The sequence below is a fragment of the Siniperca chuatsi genome, linkage group LG17 (assembly GCF_020085105.1).
Source record: "Siniperca chuatsi isolate FFG_IHB_CAS linkage group LG17, ASM2008510v1, whole genome shotgun sequence".
NCBI lineage: Eukaryota > Metazoa > Chordata > Actinopteri > Centrarchiformes > Sinipercidae > Siniperca > Siniperca chuatsi.
Genome location: NC_058058.1, coordinates 17,318,308 through 17,342,378, shown reverse-complemented (window position 1 = coordinate 17,342,378; position 24,071 = coordinate 17,318,308). Strand labels below are relative to the sequence as shown.

Below are 24,071 nucleotides of genomic sequence, written 5' to 3'. Positions count from 1 at the left end.
TAACAGCGGCCATCGGCTGATTCAGCATATTGAATTGACATTGGAGGAATTTGGTGAGAGAGCTCTCTGACTGACTGTTCACCCTAGTGAGTCAGTAATTTCAGCCAACATGTTGCTTGTGGTCAAACTAGATCCTATGCAGAATGTTATGTCATTGACCACTTAAATGCTGTGTCACCACACTTTTGTGCGTCTATTCGTCCATGTCAACTGTGTGAGGGAAAAGTTACCAGACCTTCAGTTGTAGGTCGACTCCTATTCGAGTGCTAATTCAGAGAAATTCTGTACACTAATAAATGTGATACTTTGTCTGCAATACTATGGTAGTGGTACTGGTAGTGAAATGTAGGTTATGTTGTTACAATTGACAAATAGCATGTCTACGGAAAAAAGAAGAGGACTGATGTTAAGCACTGGGCCATGGCCTGTTTTAGACATAATCTCTATTTGACCACAGGCTTGATGCTCCTCTGTGGCTGCCGTGGTCAAAGTTTAAGTGAGGTGGTAAAAGCAGCATTCTTCTATAATAGCAGAGCAGTATACTAAAACAGCTTTGCACTTATGACTCTTAAAACTTCAACCAACACTTTGATAACCTCCATTCAGAGGCAACCCTTCAGATGGCAAGACATGATGGTTGTCAGTTCACAGGAGTTTTTAACCCCATGAGAGTGTGACATCAGCAGGAAGACATGTATTTTGAAGAACAAAGGAGCTTCCAGGCCCCTAGAGTGACACAGTGGACATGAGTCAGTCTTAGCACATTTCTTAGTTTGAGGCATGCAAGTAAACACTCACATGTGCTCTCACATACAAACACAGACTCTTTCCTCCCTCCCTCCTCCTGCCCCCTCTCGCCTCCTCCCTGCTCACCCCTCTTTGTCCTCCACGTCCCGGCCGCTGTAGTCGAAGAAGATGTTGCTGTCTTCGGCCAGAGCTCTCTCCATCACCCGGATGCTGCAATCGAAGAAACTCTGAAACTCAGAAGAGTGCAGGATCTGCTGCCTCTCCTCCTCCGTCAGCTCCCGCAGCACCAAGCCTGGTGGAAGGAACATAAACATGAAGACACGAGCATGTGAGAAAGACTTACGTGCATACATTTTGCGCAGTACACCCACAGGACACTTGGGTTTACAGTTCTTTTAACTACTGATTAATCTTTGTTCTATAAAATGTCAGAAAACAGTGAATAATGCCCAACACACTTTCCTAAAAGTGATCTTAAAATGTCTTCTATTGTCCGACTAATAGTCCAGCCTAGAGATATATTATAATTATTATAATTATAAGTCATAGAAAAGCAGCAAATCCTCTTAACTGAGAAGCTGGAAGTAGGAAATATTTGGCATTTTTGCTTGAAAATTAACTTGGATTATTATTCGATTATCAAATTATTTCTGGCAAAGGTTTCTTATAATCAATAATACCACAAATAGTAATGGACATAAGTTGTTGCTGTTTATTATAGGGAGTTGCAGCTTTTCCCCTTTTTATATCTAATATATATTAACTCTTTTTTAAGTGAACCCCCCATCTCTATTATTTATCCATATTAAGAAAACAAATAATAATGCATTTAATCATACACAGATCATACATAAAAATGTAATTATAGCTTGTTAAAACATCACATTTTGAGATTTTGTTTTGTAATTATCCTTCCTGCTACAAAGTGTATTCAATTTCTTATATTTAATGAAATTACAAGATATCCATAATTTTTAGGCATTTGTAATTGAACATGGCATTTAAAATCTAGTAAATAAAAGTAAATAGTATTTGATGTGACCTGCAAATCACAGGTACATTTTTGGTTGGAAATAGCTGTCAAAACCATGCTTTCTTTCAAATACTGTTCAAGAGCCTCAAAGTGACAAAGGTCTATTTATTCTATTCAACTGACACTGTGACATTCTACTTTCTACAGATATCTTACTGGATCTTACTGTATACAGTACTGTGATGTCTACTTCTGCAAAAAATATAGGGTACATGATGTGCTTCCGATGTCAGACTTCATCCCTATCAAAACCAGAATCCCATCCAGGACGTAATAAACAACAAACAGTTCCTAATGCATCTTTTCTAATAAAACCCTACAGCAAGAACTTCATAAACAAGAGAAAAACAAAGCCTTCTGAGCAACCCGCCTCCCTTTGAACGTAATGGCTGCACAGCACGGCGTCCGGTTTTTGAAGTCACTGTCCCCAAGCACACATGCGATTTTACACACACAAGCACGCACAGACACACATATATCGACCTTTACCCTGCCTCTTGACTTTGATCCCCCCCATCCCTTTGTATTTCTTACAAGTTGTCAGAAAAAAACCCAGTGAATCGAGTGGCAGAGATCAAAGGCCAGACCTTCTAATAGGCCAGGATGGAGAGGAGACGGATGACTGTGTATTTAAGAGTGCGTGTGTGCATACATCTGTCTATGTGTGTGTTTGACTCACACTCGGGACAGTCAGGATTGTGTACGCATGTGTGGCTGAATATGAATATGTCTTTCCATCTGTGTGTCTGTCACGTGTTGTGTTTTAACCCACCCAAGGCCTTTTCTCCATGTTATACTACATGAACCCTCAACATACGCATGCACACACACACATTCCTCTCCACTTTGAAGTGTGGTCGGGGGTCAAGTGACAGGTTTTTAATCAGCGCTGACCCCAACATGCCATGGAGCTGATATGCTGGACCCGCCTTAACCCCCACCATAACCTACCCCCCCCCCCCCCTTCCATCTGATACACCCACTGACTGGAAGAGGGTGTCACACACAAGTGACCGTGTTTCGTGACAGTTTGACCATTTTTACTCTTTCATCACCCATCCATCCTTTGTACCTTCTTTGGTTTCCCTGTTGTCGTCTTCATCCTGCTGCTCTGACTCGGGGCCTGGCTTCACCTCCATCATCTCTTCATCTTCCTCTTCCTCCTCTACTGAGAGAGAGTAAAAAAAAGGAAAGAGAGAGCACTCATGTTAATCAACAGCTGTTCCAATTTTCCTCGACCGCCCGCTGTGTACTGCCTCCCCCCCGCTTCTTACCAAAATAATCATTCCCAGACATGCACCAGTACACCTGACTAAGATTTGGTCCAAATGGGTTTCATTTATAAACACACACACTCGTATTTGCTTTTTTTTTGTTTTAAAACACAAAAATGTGAAGCATAAATGCTGCAGATTTTCTATTACTCTTGCATACAGTGGTGTGAAAAAGTGTTTGCCCTCTTCCTGATTTCTTTTTTTTTTGCATGTTTGTCACACTTAAATGTTTCAGATCATTAAACAAATTTAAATATCAGTCAAAGATAACACAAGTAAACACAAAATGCAGTTTTTAAATGAAGGTTGTTATTATTAACTGAAAACAATCCAAACCTACATGGCCCTGTGTGAAAAAGTGATTGCCCCCTAAACCTAATAACTGGTTGGGCCACCCTTAGCAGCAACAACAGAATTGTAATTCAGCCACATTGGAGGGTTTTCGAGCATGAACTGCCTTTTTAAGGTCATGCCACAGCATCTCAATAGGATTCAGGTCAGGACTTTGACTAGGCCACTCCAAAGTCTTCATTTTGTTCTTCTTCAGCCATTCAGAGGTGGACTTGCTGGTGTGTTTTGGATCGTTGTCCTGCTGCAGAACCCAAGTTCGCATCAGCTTAAGGTCACAAACAGATGGCCGGACATTCTCCTTCAGGAGTTTTTGGCAGACAGCAGAATTCATGGTTCCATTTATCACAGCAAGTCTTCCAGGTCCTGAAGCAGCAAAACAGCCCCAGACAATCACACTACCACCACCATATTTTACTGTTGGTATGTTCTTTTTCTGAAATGCGGTGTTACTTTTACGCCAGATGTAATGGGATACACACCTTCCAAAAAGTTACATTTTTGTCCACAGAGTATTTTCCCAAAAGTCTTGATGATCCCCAAGACTTTTGGGAAAATACTCTGTGGACTGACAAGACAAAGCTTGAACTTTTTGGAAGGTGTGTGTGTTTACTTGTGTTATCTTTGACTAATATTTAAATTTGTTTGATGATCTGAAACATTAAAGTGTGACAAACATGCAAAAAATAAGAAATCAGGAAGGTGGCAAACACTTTTTCACACCACTGTATGTATATTAGGTATACATCGTCTTGGGAAAGATATATAACAGGAAACAAGCCCCTGCCCATTTCCGTGTTGCAGCTGTAGCATGTGTTCACATTGTCCGCATGTGTGGACATATTGGTCACTGTGCACGCAAATCACACACACACACACACACACACACACACACACACACAGACAGACAGACAGAAGGGAATGTCAGAGTTTGGTGTGCTCTCGTCTTTTTCTCTCACCTTTGACCCCAAGCAAAAAGATCCAATGATCCAATGATGTGTGTGTGCACGTGTGTGTAAAAGGGGATTCCCTCTGCATTCCCCCCAATCAGGCTCTGCAATTATGCTTGACTCTCCAGGATTTATTGTAAGTGTGTGCAGTATGTGTGTGTTTTGGAGGAGGTGGGGTTCAAGTATGAAGGGTTACTGTCAACATAGGCACCTGCTTGTCAGCTACTGCCCCCCCCATACCCCTACGCTCCTCGGGGTATGTGTTGGTAACCCTTGCCAACCTCTCCTCCTCTTTTCTGTCGCTCCCTCCCCCCGAAACAGATGCTGACAGTCGGGGGGCCTCTCAGAAGACCTCTTAACACCCTGACACCGTGACCAGACACCTGTGGTCTACCAACACACACGCTACACACACATACAATCTGTCTTTCTCTTTCCCTCTCAAACACACACACCCGGGGCCCTCGCCCGCAGTGCCAGGGGTGGCAAGGGGTTAACTGGCGCAGGGTCAAGCTGACAACAGTCGCTCAGTCCAGTGGGAGGAAGTGACTACATCACACCCTCAGACGTGTCATGACACTCTCTCACACACACAGACACACATGTCGGGGTGTGTTTAACTCAGCTGGAGTATGGCCTGGGGCACTGTTAAAACCACTTGCTCAAGGGCCGCCCTTGAACCGGATGAACTGTCCATTTATCACTTGGACTTGCCTAAGCTTTTGATGAACTGCTGCTCTTTAAAAGGTACAAATACGATTGTAACTGGTAGAACACTTCAGTGATTTTATTATGATTACAATAATATCTGGCCTTATTTTATGCTTCCTGGTGCATCCTTTCTCTCACCCTGTCTTTGTGTTTTCTTTTCTTTTTTGCTTCCAAGTTTAAGTTTTTGATATATGACTTTAATTTTCATACTGTGTGTATATAATAAATGACTAAGCTAAATCAAACACATGGCGGTGGGGCTCAGTCCAAGTCGGTGGTTAACAGCCAGCTGTAGTGATCCAAACACCAGTGACCCACCAGTATGGAGGAGAGACCAGAGAGGACCAGACAGGCAGACTCCCAGACTAGCTCTGGGCTGCCAAAACAGACAAGCTGCAAACAGAAATGCACAGGAAGACCCTTCTTCCAGGCCCCTTTGTCTGTACCTCCATGCTTCAGTTTGTCATGTTGTTTTTTTATCATCCATCAGTCAGTCTTCCACTCCACAAACTAAGGTCATTAATCTGCAAAGGCCTCAGGATGTGAAACAGCAAATGGGGTCCTGCTAACCAGCATTGGGAAGATACATTACACACAACTTCTATTCTATCCTGCTCTATTCTATTCTATTTTCTTGACCTTACATGACCAGTCCGGTGGTTGGAATGTGTGGTGATGGGGATGGGAGGAGCGTGAGTAGAGGAGAGAGACCACATTGAGGAGCGGTCAAACTGTCAACCCCCGGGACCACAGGACTCTGGAGCAAGGCAGCGTGATTCATGGCCTATGGGTTACCTCACTGAGGGGAGACGGTCCAATTCCCGTATGAAGATACTGCTGATGTCTTTGCCAGCAGCCATGCATCAAGTTGTTCTGTCAAAGTCCTGCACCAAAAATATCCTGGATATTTCCTTTGAATGGAAATTTTCAGAGATACGTTTCTGTGTGCTTAAAGTAAAGCAAAAGCTATATTGCGGTAAATGATACTGGAAAGAAAGACTCATAGGTTAGAAATGAAACATGAAATAAAATAAAATGTACATGCAAACACACGCAGAGGCACTACAGAGTTTCCTGTTGAGTTGCAAAAGAAGCAAGGAAGGGAAATCAAAAGAGACAGTCTTGTGAATGTGTCTGCCTGCTACCCTGTAAGTATCTACACACTTTCTTGTTTCCACCTCATTCTAGTCACGGGATGCTTTCTCTTTCCACCTGCCGCTTAATACCGCTCTGCACTGCAGGACAACAGGTTAACTGGTATCCTCCCCCTTGCCGCAGACGGGGGTCCACCTTGATGAAACTCTACTTGGGGGCTCCCGTTTTAGCCAGCTACACACCCGGGGTAATGATATCCTCGGTAGCCCGGGGCCCGCATCTGGCTGCCTCAATCTTGCCCTGGCTGCTTACTCATGCTGACCGGGCCCAGTCAATTCAACACAGCCCAGCAGGTATGTAGACACACAGGTTCACAGTTTGGAGATACAAACACAAGTACACACACACACACACGCACACACACACACACACACACACACACACACACACACACACAAATGTGTAAAGGTGTTTGTAAATGCATATGCACACACACACACACACACATACAAAAACGGAGGCATGTACACATGTCTGAATCTGTGAAATTGTTTGGAAGCACAGAAATATTACACTCCGCAAACAAGGATGGAAATAACACCATAGCTTAACGTAGCCTTTCATATGCTCTGTCTGACTCTTCATATACATTATGCTAGACACTGGCCAATACTGCAGTCAGTTTGGGCTGGGACAATAATTTGGTATTGGTGGATACCTTGTGTTGAGGTATCAGAATTATTATCAGGAGAGAAAAAGTTGGATTGGTGCATCCCTAGTATATATCAGCCTTTGGTGGAATTGTACAGTGACAATATGATCATATTGTGTTCTTGTTTACAAATTTAAATGTATGATTCCAAGCAAATCATAAACAAAAACTAACAAAATTAGTAATTAAAGTTTTTATGTTACATGTGTGAACAGCTTTGTAGAACTCCAAGGGATTATTTTCATTATTGATTAATCTGCCAATTATTTTTTCGATGAATCATTTGGTCTTTAAAATTAAGAAGTGAAAAATGCCTATCACAATTTCCCCAGAGTCCATGTTGACATCTTAAAATTGCTTGTTTTGTCCAACCAACTGGTCAACAGCCAAAATGTTCAGCTTACTATCATAAAAGAAAAAAGAAAAGAGAAAAACAACATTAAAATAAACATAAAATGGATTCCTTTATATGTAATTCTGCCATGTCGTGAAAAATATACTTACTACTCCACTAATATCTATTGTAAAAACTACAGTAATGTAGTTTGACTTCTTTGTTCTTACATCCTTTTTGCATTGCATCACAAATATCATATTCATATCATATTCATTAAAACACTATTCTCTTTTGTTGTTTATGTAACTCAGCAACACACCTCCAAAGCAATTTTTTTTAAATATAAAGCAAAATAAGTAAGATGTTCTTATATTTTGACAGGATATTTTGAAATTGTACTTGTCTCTCCTCCAAAGACAGATCACTCTTAACACTCTCAGACACACTATAAGGAGTTAGCTAGTAATTACAATGCAACTAGCTACTGTATTGAGGTGGATTAACACTTTGTCATGTTTTCTGTGCATGAGGCTCTTGTAATTCAGTATAAGTATCATTATCATTATTGCTTTTATGGACTAACAGAAGAATAAAATAGTTCAGGTGAAACTACTTGCTGATCTGTTTGTGGAATAAAGAAAACATAGTTTTAATGAAGGCTGATACACCGCTGAGAGTTTCATTAGCTTAAACATCTTGTATTATTTCACAGTAGGCGGCTACTATCGCGCATGTGGAGAGAAGAGTTTTAAAGATACTGACAGCATATAAAAGATGTACACACTGTCTTCTGCACCCCTTCGGCTAGTACATAAAGCACAATGGCATAGTGTGTCATGGCAGTAATATGTTAGCATGTGTTCTGTTTGGTAAGGATCAAAGCGTTAGCTAACCTTTTATTCTGAACCCAATCCACAGTAAGTGCTAGTGTGCTGAAATGTGTTAGCGCATGCTTGAAGCGATTGGCATAGTTATCAAAGAGCTGTGGGTGTGTGTGTGTAGTGGGGAGGATGAGACCGGGCCCCAAGTTTATCATCAACTACATTATGGGGGCAGAGCTGCAGACTTATCATAGCAGTATGGAGGTGACTACTAAACTGAGTCACGCACAATCAATGTTGACAGTACTCATAATTTTTATAGATCTCTATTGTATTAATCACAAAGAAAGACAGATACTGATATGAGAGAGAAGAGGCGGCGGAAACAGGGAGAGGGACACAAAAGAGAAATCCAGCAGGATTTGGGGGGATACCCCATGCACTGGGAATAACCCTACAACATTATATACACATTCATATGGGCACACACACACACACAGAGTTCGCAGGGGTTCTGGGAGGTTGGCTGTTGAGCAGACCACAACACAAGCACTATGCAGAGGAGTAGGAGGAGGCCGACATGACTTGAAAGGCCCCTCTAATGTGGTCCTGGCACGACACACACACACACACACACACACACACACACATATATGCATTAACTTCACTGAAAACAACTCTTATTGTTAGAGAAAGACACAACACACACTACATCCACTTCACCTCTGAATATATCACAAATGACCTGAGGCATCAGGGGAATTTTCTCACTTTTATTCGTCCCACCTCCAGTAATGTAATCCTTGTTATTCAAATACCAAAAAAAAAAAAAGATTTATATAACCACAATGATTTTATTCGACTGAGATAATGATATAGGTCACAAATAAAATTACGCATTTCTAAGATAAATAAAATGTGATATGATAGGCCTTCAGGATATTTGTCTTGCCACACAAGATATATATTTTTTTAAAGATACTTATCAATACGATGATTCTGCATAAATCTAGAAAGCAGTATAATATCTATGCTAAACACATAAAGCAAAGAGTAACACTGGGATTACAGTACTTTGGTTCTTATCAATTTTTCTAGGTTCCAACATCATTTAGCTCAACAACTTGAGTCTTTTGCTTAAGGATATTAAAGGAGAAACATCATGCTTCCACCGATATGGAAAAAGCTCATGGCCAATTTTGAGTATAGACCCAGAGATTAAAATAAACACTGCTCTATTTTTCATGCTTTTGACAGTTAGCCCAGTCATGCTCTTTGCAAGCTTTGTACCCACTCACAAGTGTCTTTGTAAACATTCTTGGCAACCAAAGGCAGATCACTAGGTTTTGTTAATACTCAGCTGGACTCATAAAACTCTCTTTCTGAACACAGAGAAAGACTGCAAACATTTTTGAACAGCAAATTGATGGATTAGAGCCAGCCACGTAAAGTCGAACATATCTTTTGCTGAGAGGTGAGAGGGCAGTCCAACCTGCTGAAGAATCTCACTGATCTGTAGATGGTCAAGACAGACAAGATTGACATGCTGTAGAGAAAAGTGCAACAATATGGCATGTGCTCAATGTGTGAGTCCACAGTTGCAACTTCTTGCAAGTAAACTGTATTCCAGAGACACAATATCACTTAAGCCTCCAAAAAAGTAAGTTAGATGTTGAGTAATTGTTTGTAAAATACTTTTATCCCCCCATAGAGTGAAAGACAAAGTGAAATTGCATAAATTGTCAGGCATTAATCCTCTAAACCCTTTTACTTCAGTTTGTTAATTTTATTCTGAGTTGGGGTTTTTTTGCCTTTCCATTTGTTTTAATAGAAAATAATATCTAAAATTCATCATGGTTCATCAACTCATGATTACCACAGTAGGGGTAAAAGTATTTGCCACATACACACACATTAGCAGCAGGACCTGATGTAAAACTGGTGAGGCTAAAACCCGTAGGATGATTTCGATTAATTCATCTTTTCACCACACTTCCCCACACTGCTCAAACATTGTGCATGTGTGCGCGTGTGTGTGTGTGTGTTCAAGTCTATGTGCACCCGGGTCTACACCGTACTCACACATGCATGCCCACACATAATCAGCTTTCGTTAATGCAGCCCATTCAGGCCTTTGGGGGTCTGCGGCCAACTCTGCTGTGTGCTGTGGGTGCAGTCTGAGTAGATGCTCTCCCCATCTCTTTCAGTCCCCCCCTCTCTCTGTCTCACTCCCCCCTCATTTTAGCAGTGCCACCCAGGCTTGGCCCCGACCCATACCCACATCTTTAAACTGAGCCATCATGCCACGCCACGCCATGCTCTGAGCCCGGCCGCAAGGCCCTGATTAAAACCCATGACTTCAAACTTTCCAAACTGTCAAAAACCCAGTCAGAGAGAGAGAGAGAGAGAGAGAGAGAGAGAGAGAGAGAGAGAGAGAGAGAGAGAGAGAGAGAGAGAGAGAGAGAGCCCAACAGAAAGAAAACGTCTTACATAAAATCACCGCTGTGGCATCAGCTCACTTTTCAGCGCGTCATCTGAGCTTGGATTTGTGTCACTCAGAAATAGGGCTGTGTGCATCTGTGTATTTGTGAGCGTATGTGGCTCAGATGGTGATTGGAGGTCTGTGTTTACCACTTGGATGACGATGTGTTTCATTTTGTTTTAATGAGGGACGGACGGACAGATGGGACAAACAGTTTTTTTAGGCCTGCTAAAGGTTGATGCTTGGGGTTGAATCCTTCTGGATTGTACTAAAATAGACAAAAATATTCTTAGCACCTCAGCAACACATATACAAACCTATATTCTGCTTAATACCTTTATGAGTCAAAGAAAGCACTGCCCTTAAATCTAGTGGGACTTCATCAATCAAATTAAGACTTTAAAAGCCAACACGTTTGAGATTAATTGTAAAACTGTTATTTTATAATACCATAATTTAATTTAATCTGATACTCATTTATAATAAAAATCTCTGACACTTTCAGTTGGTGAGACTTTGAGGGAGCCCTAAAGTATATGTGCCAAGAGTGCTCCCTGCTGGAGAGTTGCAGAATAGCATGCCACACTGCAGCCAAACAGAAAACCAGCATGGTTATCAAATTTCACTTCAATCAACTGTCAAGCTATAAACTGCGATAATGATCTGGAAATGTAAGGCTTGGATCAGTTGCAACAAGAATTTGAAAGCCTGTTGAATTTGATTACCAGGGTTGACTGAAGAACAATTGAAAACAAACTTATGTAGTTTCAACCTAGATTTATTTTTACTAGGGTTTATATGTTTAATTGGCTGCCTGTGCTAAAAAGGTCTGTTAAAAGGTGCCATTTTTTAAACTGAGAGTATAAAACAGTCAAAAGGCACAAACATGACAAACAAAGGGTTAACAAACATCAAACTGAAACAACTAAAGTGCAGCAGGGCTATGCGCTGCAGGCTAGCTGTGGCAGTGAACCGCTACCCTCTCAAATAAAAATCCCTGGAGAGTCGAAGGGATCTCGGAGTACAAGGGAGACCACCCAGGCAAACGTTCAAGACCCACTGTTGTTTTACACGTGTATAAAAAATGCAACAAGGAGGGGGAAGGGTGGGGCACGCATGTCAAAAAGTCAAGTTCTACAAAATGCAAGTAAAAAGGAGAAAAAAGAAAACAGTTGAAAAGAGAAAAAAAACGGACACATGAAACTGTATTCCTACTCATCTCAAGCGCTCATCAGATGGCAAATATTATTTTGGATGATGGCCATTTTGCCAGAAAGCCAGAGGGAGGTAGATGAAGAAGGGGCTCATGTACCTTATTATACGGTGGTCATAGGGGAAAATTGCAATCATCTGTGACTCACTTGGAATACCTTACACACTGTGAAAGACATTATTTTCCTCTAATATCAAGAGTTTTTCTGGGTTTTGACTGCCATGGCCATTTTGACAGAAACCACTTGGGACCCTGCATCAATTTTGGGAGTGAAATAGGAGTGAAAGCTGCGCCCTTTTAAGGGCGATGACAATGAAAGCCAAACTCAGAGTTGTTTTATAAAGAGAGAAAGTGAGAAGCGTTGGGCGATGTGTGTCTGCAGGGAAAAGACGAGGGGAGATCATAATAGCAAAACCCAAGTCCGATCTGAAGTACGCATTTGGGTGTTCAGTATGTGTGTGTGAACATGCATGTACAGCACATACACACTTGGTTTAAATAGTACCTCTAGAAGCTGCTACCTCAAGGCAATCACTCTTCCAAATGTCCAGAAGTCACCAAACATAAAAAGATAATGTTCAGTAGAACAAATTCACAGTACAACAACTGAGTACATTCTGTTCAGAGTCCTCTGGGTACACTCACTGTGGTTAATCTCTATTTGCCTTGAATTTTGCCTTTAGAAAACACATGCATTCTCGCACGCACACACATCCACATGCACACACACACATGCCCTCTTGTCTGTTCAGTCTGTTGTAGCCGCCTGGCTGGAACAACAACAATGTATGAGACAAGCATTTCCATATGTGGCTTCATACACATATATATGCACATACACAGACACATACAGAAACATATAAGTACCTAACCATGCAAGACACACACTCATGCAACCACATTCCTCCGTCCAGGACCTTGAAGACTGCCCACAAACTCCTCAGTCATGTCGGTTTTGTATAGACTGGGAGTGTGTTACATTCTCTGTTTTTATTTTAATGCATCGTTGCCTCACTGGATTGTAGAAAATGCCAAAGACAGACATGGGATAAATTGGCTGAAGGAACTTAAAGGACCTCAACCTCATGAGTTGTGAGTGTTTGCCATGAGCTTCAGCCCGCTGCCCAACACAGTAATACTTTCCCTCCTGATGATGTTTGGTAGGAGAAACTGGACAAAACGAAACAGCTACAAACAAGCATTACTTTGCATGAGCACAATGATGTGACAACCAATGCGAAAATAGTTTCACTAAGTTGTTTACATAACCCTACATTTTACATGTTGTTACTATATTTACTGCATTGTTGACTTGAGCACACCGGACCAAACCGTCACCCACTACACACTCACAACACACTTCTTCAAATTCTTTGACAGTTTACTGTATATGTTCTCTGACTTGTTTATCAATTAAACTTGAACAGCTGTGTGACTATGTGACTTACAGTAGGGCTAGGTATTGTTTGAAATTGTTTGATAAAATTCAATAGTTTTGTTACCAATAAGAAAATGATGTTTTACTTTGAGAAATAAACATATTTTTTGATAAAACCCTTTTTTCATTTAACAAAAGAAGCCAAGAACTTCTCGAATGTTAAATGTTGCTTCAAAAAAGCAGCTGTACAAGAATTTTGCCTAAACAAAATAAAGTCTAACATTGGAAAGAATACTATTTAAATCTGTAAATATCTGACTAAAGACAGATTTAACAAGACTACGAATCTTGTATGAATACTTAGCTCTAATTTTACTGTGCTTAAACTATATATCGGAAATAATGTAATCAAGGTTTGGCAATACTTTCTTTAGTGTTTTTATTACATTTTAGTCATTTGTCAAATACACCAACTTGAACTTTAATTCAGTGACTGGAACCTGATAAAACCTAAAACTATTTGTTGCAAAATGTCTAGAATATAATAAAAAATATTTTAGGATCTGTTAATTGAGCTGACTAGGACTGGCAATATGGCTGAAATCAGTATCACAATGTTAATATGAATATTTGCCCAATGTCGATATCCTGTATATATCAATGCAAAATCACATTAAAAAATAAACAGATTTTCAATCCAGTGAACCATGCTCCACTGTTATGCAGCACATCAGACAAACTCTTATGTGTAACACAAAAACATCAATAACCTAGTACTATAAACAATTAAACTCTATTAAGGAGTTTCAGACACAGATTCTAATACTTTTGGTGCCAATTTAAAATCCAGCCTATTGGATTCAATCCTGAAGGACATTTTTTGTACAACTGTTGATAAATACGTACCAGTTCAGGACCCGTTGAACCATATTTTATATATTTAGGAGTTTGTGGAAAAATGCACAAAAGTAAACACTCTAATTGAACCAATGTGCTACCAATGGTCAGGATCGTTTCATAAATTTGCAGTTTGGTTTCTTAACTGCTCCATTATGGGATTATGTAGAGCTCAGGTGACGTATGTGTATGTGTGTGTGGCTGCTTTGCCAGTGTGCACGTGCGCTTCTGTGTACATTTCTGCTGGTGTGTACATGCTTGATGATGTATGTTAGTCTGCACACGTGTGTTTACATTTATGAATCTGTATGCACATGTGTATGAGTGTGATTACACTCACAAAAATGTGAGTGTGTCTTTTCAGATTGGTGCTTGGAAATGGGTTTTCTCTTGCAATTAGAGGCCATTACCAGTCCACCACATGTCAAAAGAAAGCCTCTTATTGCAGTAAATATACTTAAGGAGTGAATTACTGACCAACTATATACTCAAGCTGTACAGACCCTGAAAACTAATGGGCCAGAAAATACTAGAGAAGGAGAGAGAGAGTCATGCACACATACTTTTGCATACGGATGCACAAACATTAACACACACTCTCGACCCTGTGAACTTTTAACCTTAAAAAGGGAGTTTTCCAAAGTTGCAACATCAAATTATACACAAACACACACAGAGTTATATTTCTGAAGGCCTACTTGTGGTTCACTGTAAACAATTACTGCTGTAATATCATAACTGCTGCAACATCCCTCAGTGGCCTCCACTGCTTCTCCTCCATTCCTCTGTTTATTCTCTAGTGACCAAAGATTTCTTTTCACCTTTTACATTCTCTCTTTCTCCCTTCCCTTCATTTTCTCTCTATTTCTTTGGCTACCTTTCCACTGTGGCCTATTATGGATCTTTTAAGGCTCCACTGAGCGAAACCAATTTACTACAATCTGGGTCAGGCTCACACTACACCCATGCCAACCTACATGTATACGTGCACAAGCACATGCACAAAATGTCTTCAATCCCCTTGACCTCTCCTGCTCTTGCCAACATCTTAAGTAAGCACACACACACACACACAGACACACACACAGACACACACACACACACACACACACACACACACACACACAGACACACACACAGACACACACACCCCGATAGTTATCTTCAGATTGGGATCAGTACAGTAAAGAGTGGGTTTGTCAGAGTGCTGGCATTCACTCCGTTCATGGCGAAGTGGGATTGGCCAGTCCAGAGGAGGGATGCAGGGAGAAACAAAGAGAGAGACAGAAAGGTTGCCCACATTTTGCTGAAACTATGTGAAATCTCACTCCCTCCTCCCATGTGTAGAGTGTTTAAAACTTGGCTCTACAAAATACTGTCAGACCTGAGGAAAATGGAGGTGGACCATTTCAACTGCTGTGGTTAAATAGTAGACATGAGAGAGGGTTCACAGTCTGAGTGAAACTTGTGAAACACTTCAGCAGTGTCTGTGTTCAACAGTGATAATTACATTTTTTATTTTAGAATGTAAGGACAAAATATTGCACTATTTAGGACAGGAAAATGTTTTCATGTAACATATTTAAGACTGTCACTACAGAGTAAAGTTTTGGTCAAGCCCAAAAACTTGCGTCCAACCCAACTTAAATTTTATGAGCCAAAACCCTGTTAAATGCTACATTTTTACTACACTGATGGTATTAAAGTATTCAAAGATAGCCTGGCTTTTTGGTGATGTAACAGCATCTTTTTAACTGTAGATTCTAGTATTCTTATAAAGTTGTTATACAGTTGCCTATTAACACATCCAGCAGATACGATGAAACATTAGCATTTATTTGGAGTCATATTTTACGCTACCTAAAGATTGTAAATCTAATATTCACTCTCCTTTTAGCTCTGTTTTGGTCTCCAACTCCTGATGGAAACAGCTGACAATGTAACTGCTAAATTCACTAGCTAGTTGCTAACTTTGTCTGTCATTTCATGCTGGACAGGTAGTGTACAGTTTTTATCAAATCAATTTTGAACATTTTTAGCTGGAAACAGTACTGATAAGAGCAGTGAGACGGAACCAAAACAGAAAAACTGGGGGGGCCACAGAAACCAAAACAATGAGCTGAAAGACACTAAAATGCTCCATAGAGCTGAAGGGACCTGCAGAGCTGGGTGATAATTCTCTGTGGGTTCATCGCTACGAGTGACCCCTTTCACATTAAATACGTTTGATCCATTGTTAATACAGAAATATTGTGCAGCTTCAAATATAAGGATGTGTAGCTTTCTCTGTTTCACATCACAATTAAATAAAATAATGTTATTTCTATCAATAGTTGCAGGCCATGACCTTGCCTTTGTTGTGTTTACGACTACTTATATTCAAAAACATTTAGGGAAAAAATATTAAGAGTGCCAACCAACAAGTCAGTTTCAGTTTATTTATATTAGATTCAGTTTTGGGTGAAAAGCATATACTCAATTCAAATACAAGCCACTTCTCTTTCTCAAGAACATGTCAACATGGTTAGGCACAAGATAGAGGCATGAAACACTACCAACACACACTTTGTTTGACCTCAGTAGGTTAGGTTACTATCACACACCACATTAGACCTTACTTTATTTCCCCACAATGTCGTCAGACAAAGCGTCTATCCCTCACGACAAGCATGTCCATTCATACCCATTAGGATAGCAGTAAATAGCTGGAGACAACTGTGACTGGGGCTAATCTGATTGCCTGACACAATGGACACTCAGGACAGACAGATCAGTGAGCAGTCAATGGGAAAAGGAACATACATAGACAGCTACACATCATGATTATAGGAAGGCAATTGGTCACGGAAATGAAAAGCCATATCATTAATTGGTTTAAATGAGAGTCACACACACACACACAAACTCCATGGGAGCTTTAAAACACAAACTCTTGTGTAGAAGATGAACACACACAAAGTCAGATCAAATCAATCCAATTTGATAAAGCTGTATTCAGTCTCCAACACACACACTCCTATAAAGCATACTCACCTCACGCACATGCAGCCAGCCACCCTGGGTATATGATATGAGAGCTGGGGAGGTCAGAAGTTCATGGGAAGAAGAAGCCATGAGAGAATCCCTGAGTCATCCGTCAACGATTTAAAGTGATTAGGATGAGACTACACTTGTGCTTCCTGTCACACACACTTGATGTCAATATTACAGTTTTAATGTGAAACCACCTCCTACATTAAGGATCATCTAGTAAATTCAGGCCCTAATAACATTTGATAGTGATACAAAGAATCTAGTCATAGTCATATCTGGAATATAAAAAGCACCAATTGGCCCCATGTGACCTTTAAAATGCTTTATAATAGATAAATACTAATCTTTCTTGGGAATTTCTCTTTTCAGTTTGGCAGGGATCAAGGTCCAGTACAGTTCAGCCAGGACCAGTTTGCTAACAGTGAGACGTTTTGAATCACTGTTGAAATTATCCTTAAACACAGAGGTTTACAAACACATATAGAAATCCAAACAACTAGAGGTCCCCCCATAGTCCTTTATACAGCCCTGAGACACCACCATCATTAAGACAACAGATTTACTCTTCCATTCATTCTTCCAGAGCAGCCAGCTGGGTTTCTCTCCCACTAAATCCCATTCTTTCTATGCATTATATTTTTTAACATAACACAGAGGTAGCATTAGTAGCAAACTTTACAGAATGGCCCAGGTCAGACCTTTAGGGCAGAGAGGGAAGGTGGGAAAGGAGAAAAAGATGAAGTAAAGAAAGACAAGGAATGAAGACAGCATTAGGTCTAAGTAAGCCAAACTGTAGAAGAGTGAAAATACAATGAGAAATGGTGATTAGCATAATATGGGTCTTAAAATTAAGGTGGTTTTTAGTTACTTACATTATTTAGGTTTAGCTATTTGATAAATTATAAATTTCAAAGTAAGGTTAAATTTGTTAGAGGTTTGTCTGATAAAAAAGAAAAATAATTAGCATGAAAATAAATAACTTTTTGCATACATTTATACCAAATCCCAAACTAGAACTTAACTATCTTTGGTTCAGTGACCACCCTGTTACCACAGCATACTCCAGGACATGTCAAGTCAATCCTCGTAGCCATTAGAGTAGGACCTTTGCGGAGACTAAACATCTGCATGTGAAAACCACCAAGAGCGTCAAGGTGAGCTAACTGGCTCAAAGCTACATACAAAAGACAGACCTACAGAGAAATACATATGGAACACAAACACAACCACACGTACAGAACACATGCCTGCTTTTGAAGCTCAAAGAGACTATTTGTTATATTTAGGCTAATCCTAAACCTTACAGTAAGTAGGGTTCCGTAACATTTTATTAAAGGTTAATCGTTTTGCATCCCTTAACAAATCAAATAAGGATTAGCAATCATTTTTTAAGTAGCCTACCTACAGTTATAAATAACTTAATATTTAACAACAAAAACTCTAAGATTCAATAGAAATCTGTAACCAGCTTTGGTTGGCTGGGACGACAGGGCCTAAATAATTATGTACACAACCTGTAGCAGCAACCTGAAAATGAGATGCGTGTTGTGTGTATGTTAGCTTCAGTAATCAACAAAAGGAACTGGCCTGAACAAACATACAGCCAGAAGTGCAGGCAGGTGCTACCATCACCCTCTTTTCCTCTTTCTCCAGACACACACGCTTTGTGGTAGTATGCAAAGGAAGGGTCTCCTAAGGCCAGGGTCACCTCCCTGTAGACCACCACAGCTCTGCTCTGGTTCCCAGATGTTCACACACACACACACACACACACACACACATATATATAGAGGGACCTCCAGAAAATGCTGTTGGAAGCTGAATATAAACAAACTTAAATGGGCCGACATATAGCGTCGCTACAGGCGATAACCACAGTGTGTGTACTTGTTTGTAAGTATACACAGACTACTTGACCTGTATATAGTAACTACTGCATGTTTATTTGATTGGATATTTAATTGTTAGTCTTTATCTCTTTACCTAATTGCCCTGTACAGTTTACAACAGTTGTATTATTTGTTTGTGTGTGTATGTTGTGTTGCCGCTTCATGTAGGTACACTGACACCCTTTGGCAACAAGTCTGCTTGTATGTACAAGCAGACTTGATTCTGATTCTGTTGTGTGCGCGTGTGTGTATGCCTCTCTCTGTGTGTGTACATGCATGTGTATGTCTTCCAGCACACATATGAGAGTCAGTGCCTGTGCACTTGTTGAATAAATGATCTATTCCTGGGTCTGTCAAGAAAATGGGGGGAGTTGAGGCGGGCCGTTTGGATGCTGATCACGACAGACGTGTGTGTGTGTGTGTGCGTGTGTGCATGGTGGTTGCTGGTGGAGGAGGGCAGTGGAATCCACACCAGACCATCTATTATAATGACAGGAAGCAGGAAGTACAACCCCTTCACAGTCACATGGCTGCCAGCTGTCTTGGCAACTAAAAGAAGGAAGATAGAGAAGATGATAGGGAGTGTGTGTATTTGTGTATTAATATATTTACATGTCTGACAGTCATTTCAGATGGAGAGCATGCAGGTGGAGTAGTATTGGTATGTGCATTCCTACATGTGAAGCTTGAAGTTCAATTTAGTGGAACAACTGCAACTGTCATCCATCCAAATCTCCATTGTCTTTTTCCTTCAATAGAAAAATACTCAAATGTATATAATGCCTTGAATTTACAACCACCACCGTTATGTTAAATCCAGTGCAGGACTAACCTCAGTTTTCACCATATGGATGTGGTTAGTAACTGCAGCTCAGTACACATGTGCACGCCTACTTTCAGAGACACATGTATGCACACACAAACTCACATGCAAACACACTCACACACACATGCTCAAAAAACACAATTATTTTCTTGTGTACCATTTCTTCCCAGACCAAATCATGATGGAATGAATGACCGCTCTTCCTATTCAAGAATACTAGCCATAAAGGTAGCTAATATATGCATTTAAAAGTTGATAACATAATGATTTAAAGAATATGTAAACACACATACACAAATGTATATTATTCTGTGCATACAACACACATACACACAGCGATGCTCTAACATCCATAAGGAATCATATTGGGTAACTTTCATCTGTCAGCCTTTAAATCACTCCAGGTTTTCAGGCTGTGAACTGGCTAACTGAAGGAGTATCAAATTCAACCACACAACGACGACAATCATTGTAACATGAAACCTTCTATTGCCTCTTGTGACCTTTGGTGCCCCATGGACCCTGAAAACAGATTGAATCTTAGACTATAGATGATATGGACTGTCAAGAGAAGTCACTCATGCACATGCACACACACAAATACTCACCTTCAGACAGGTGGGCGGTGAGTGGCGTCTGTGTCTCCTTGCTGTAAGAGACCAACTCTTTGGGAAGGAAGTCTACCTGTGTGATCTTAGAGGCGCCCAGCCTCTGCATCCTGCGCCTGGGTAACAGAGACAAGATGTTCCTATTAGCATAGTTATATTGTGCATAAACCCAATTTGTCCTATATACAGTACAATATACCTTCATTTATTTTAAAGCAATGAATAAAATGAGGAGCCTTGTGTCTGTAGTAACAACTAGTTCAATATTCAGAAGATTGTATTATTAGAGTGGTTGACCCTTAATAACTATTAAATTAGGCTATTAATGAGTGCCATGCAATGCCAAATAAGGTGTTTTGCAGTATAATTTTTTGTCAGATGATGGACAAGAGGAGAGAAGGAAGATGTACCCGAGCTCAGAATCAGCCTGCAGCTGCAGCACGTAGGGGTCTGTGTCCCACTGCAGTGTCCTGGTGTCACCAACAGCGGGAGCAAGAGAGGACATGCATGGTCACAAACAGACACATTACAACAAACACACAGACAGTGGCACACATGCTTCAATGGCACACACACACCCTCACCCACAGACCACTTATCTAGAGAACAGCTTAGCATAGGAATTCCCATCGAATTTCATGCAAAGATGGCACTGTTAATGGAACAATGTTTAGATAAGTGGATATAGCGTGGGAGGGCTATACATTAGGGAGACATTATATTTCATTATACATAAATGTATACTATTTATTTAAAGATCTCTGCTCATCTCTTGTAATATATTTGGTCTTCTGCCAGGAATCTACAAGTTGAAAATACCAATACATATATGGACAAAAAATGTTCCATTGTTGTGTGGAAGAAGGTCAAACTTATTTTATTGCAAATTTGTGCCAAATGATACATGAAAACCATAAACAATGTAACCAGCAACATGATTTCCATCTCACACCCACAGCACAACATACATCATCTATGTACATATTCACATAATAACATTTGGCATATGAAAATTAAAATGCATTAATAAAGATTTAGCTTGCTTGACATACATGACAAGGTACTTGCCATGCATGATCAATGAGTTTGACAGACCATGAGGAAATTGCTGAGCTCATTCAGTGCATTTGCATTGGGGAGGTAGGAATCACTTGCCTGCAGGGAAATCAAACAGCAACTGAAATCTACAGAGTTTAGTTGAAATCTACCGGCTGTGAAAAGACAACGCTTCCAACATCACTACACTTTCTGATGATACCTTTTAGGGCCAGTGAACACGCCCATTAGGCCTTCAGTTTGTGCCACACAGTGCCAGGTGAGAGTGGCAAGGCATTTCTTTAGCCTGACAGACCGGCTGTTTTACAGTAACAGCAATGACACTTTTAGCAGCAGATTTTCAACTCTGTGAAGGCTGAAATGACTTCTATGGCTCAACTCATGCGAGCAGAAATCTTTGGAGCTGGTATTAAGGGAGACAGTAGGGCTTCAGACAGGAAGTCGCCAGAGGAGAGCAGAGGAACGAAGGACAGAGGGGCAGTGCGCTGTTTTGATCTTATAAAGCATGATGGGAACACATTGCTAAGACCACTGACAACACTGTGGCTGCTTCTCTGTGTTCACGTGGGTAAACTCAGCTAAAGAAAGAAGGGGGGTGGGAGGGGTTCCTGGGTTTGACGTGAAAATGCTTACCTTGAGCTCTGTGCTTGGGACTTGTTTTTAGAGAAACCTGACCTAAGAAGGGACACACACATACACAGCCACAAATGGAGAAGCTCAAAATGGCATGCCATCATCCAGGGTGGATTTGGGGGGAGGGAAACTTTCATTCCAGGCATTGGAACTAACTCACCAATTTGTAAAATCCAATTGGTAAAATCTAAAAAGAAACAAAAAGTCTTATATAAGATAAATTATTCCTGCTAGGAACTTCACTGAGTTCCCACACATTCTTTATCCCCAATTCCACCACTGGTCATACCAGAACTACACATCACTAATGACCCCCGAGGGCATCACTCACACACGGACCTCTACAGTCAGCTGCCATTAAAAAGCAAATGGAAAGCGCTTGATGACCACTTTCTTCTCAGCTGCAGGTTTAATTCACCAGATCAGCCATGTGCAGAACTTAAAGGTAAATAGTTGCTCCACTGGTCTGGTGTGTTATGGATGTATAAGCATATAAATAAATGCTGCAGTGGCAGGAGCATGTATGACACGTGAGCTAATAAGCACTGTGAATATGCCCTACAGAACAGTGACAAAAGCTTACATCTTGTCACTTGTGCTCAAACCAGCTACTTGCCTTTACAGCAAACGTATGGTTCATGCCCATTAGGCTCCATATTCAAAACATATTCCATTAACTGGCTCACTAAGGCTGCTTTCTGAAAGTTTACAAATGTGGTACTTCCTCACACAGATAATATCTGGAAATTTGCATCTCTCAGTATTTTCAAACTAACAACTTCTTTGCAGAAATGACCATAGCGGAGACTTACCTCGAGATCAAACTTAACTTCTCAGGACTAGTTATGAGAAGCAACAAGGTGCATAGTGGTCATCAAAACACCGGATGCCATGACAAGTGACAGCTACCACATTCAAAACCTAACAAGGCAACACAACCTCACCAATAGTGTCACTCATCCTTACCTAAACCTGTTGTGCCATTGATAAGAAAAGAGACAGGATAGGATATGTGTCACAAGAATCCAAAAATATCCACAGCCCAACTTCACAGTTTCATCACTTTTAGGCCACATGATTCTTTCAAGGCTAAAACTCAGGCACCACATACAGTTTATTGGTAAGCTCTCAAAGAGCATGCCTGGTAATATTCAGCATTTCCAACATTTCCAAGTGTGATATTTATTTAATGTGAGCATCTAGCATTTCTTTTAGCTCAGCATAAGAATGTGAATATTTTCATTGAGCTTTGGAATTTCAAAACGTATCTTTCAATACCCAAGTCCAAGAAAACAGTAAAAATGTATTAGTTTTTTCAAAGTTAAAAAAGAGAAGTGAATAAGACTCGTGAACCAGGAAAGACTTCTGACACTGAACTTTGGTATGAAATGTGTGATTGTGGCCTACCTGCTAGCTGCTCCTCCGTCAGCTGAATCCTGGCTCCCTGTCTCACTGGGCGTGCTCACTGATTTGGAGGGGGACACAGGGGTCGGGACTAAATAATGAAAATAACATGAATCTAACATTAAAGGCTGCAAAGAATGGACTGCTCAAAAAAATTGGGATGAAAAGCAACAAAGTAAAACGAGTGATGGACAAATAAAATAAATGATTAAAAGAAAGGAGAGGGAAGGCAGGGCATCAAATGCATTGTTGATTTTGTATCTATTATTTATTTGTACTCAACTTTATTTGAAAATACATTATAAATTTCTAATAACAGGAATAGCAGTGACTCAATTTTAGGGTGTTGAGAGTGTTGTTACAATTTCTGACCACTAGAGAACAGTGCTTCCAAAAGCTTGCTGGAAGACAGACAGACACCCTGGGGATTCAAGCTGCAGTAATCTATCAGATTTGTGCACAAGTGAAGGGAAGATATTTTTTGAGCAGCATACTTTTCAAAATAATTTCAGAGTAGAAATAGTATTTATGTCCAAATATCTTATTACAAGATATGATACACTGATACAAGGTACACAGTGGAACAGAAAAAGGGAGCTGCTATAAAAGTGACACATCAAAGTA

At 40.4% G+C, this 24,071-nt stretch overlaps 1 protein-coding gene across 22 annotated transcripts in view; it reads right to left on the bottom strand.

Annotated features, from left to right (window-relative positions):
• The window catches only part of LOC122863970 (cytoplasmic dynein 1 intermediate chain 1), a 54,857-nt gene that overhangs the window by 28,705 nt on the left and 2,081 nt on the right, over window positions 1–24,071 (bottom strand). For 2 of the 22 annotated variants that reach the window (XM_044170914.1, XM_044170916.1), the window contains exons 4-10: window positions 23,451–23,589; window positions 22,204–22,230; window positions 22,044–22,085; window positions 20,765–20,824; window positions 20,355–20,470; window positions 2,853–2,948; window positions 874–1,039 (exon numbers count right to left, since the gene is read on the bottom strand). In XM_044170914.1, coding sequence (XP_044026849.1) covers window positions 874–1,039; window positions 2,853–2,948; window positions 20,355–20,470; window positions 20,765–20,824; window positions 22,044–22,085; window positions 22,204–22,230; window positions 23,451–23,589 — 646 coding nt within the window. Of the gene's footprint in view, window positions 1–873; window positions 1,040–2,852; window positions 2,949–20,354; window positions 20,471–20,764; window positions 20,825–22,043; window positions 22,090–22,203; window positions 22,231–23,009; window positions 23,016–23,448; window positions 23,590–24,071 lie in introns of all 22 variants that reach the window. The other 20 variants (XM_044170922.1, XM_044170925.1, XM_044170927.1 and 17 more) reach the window with 15 other exon arrangements.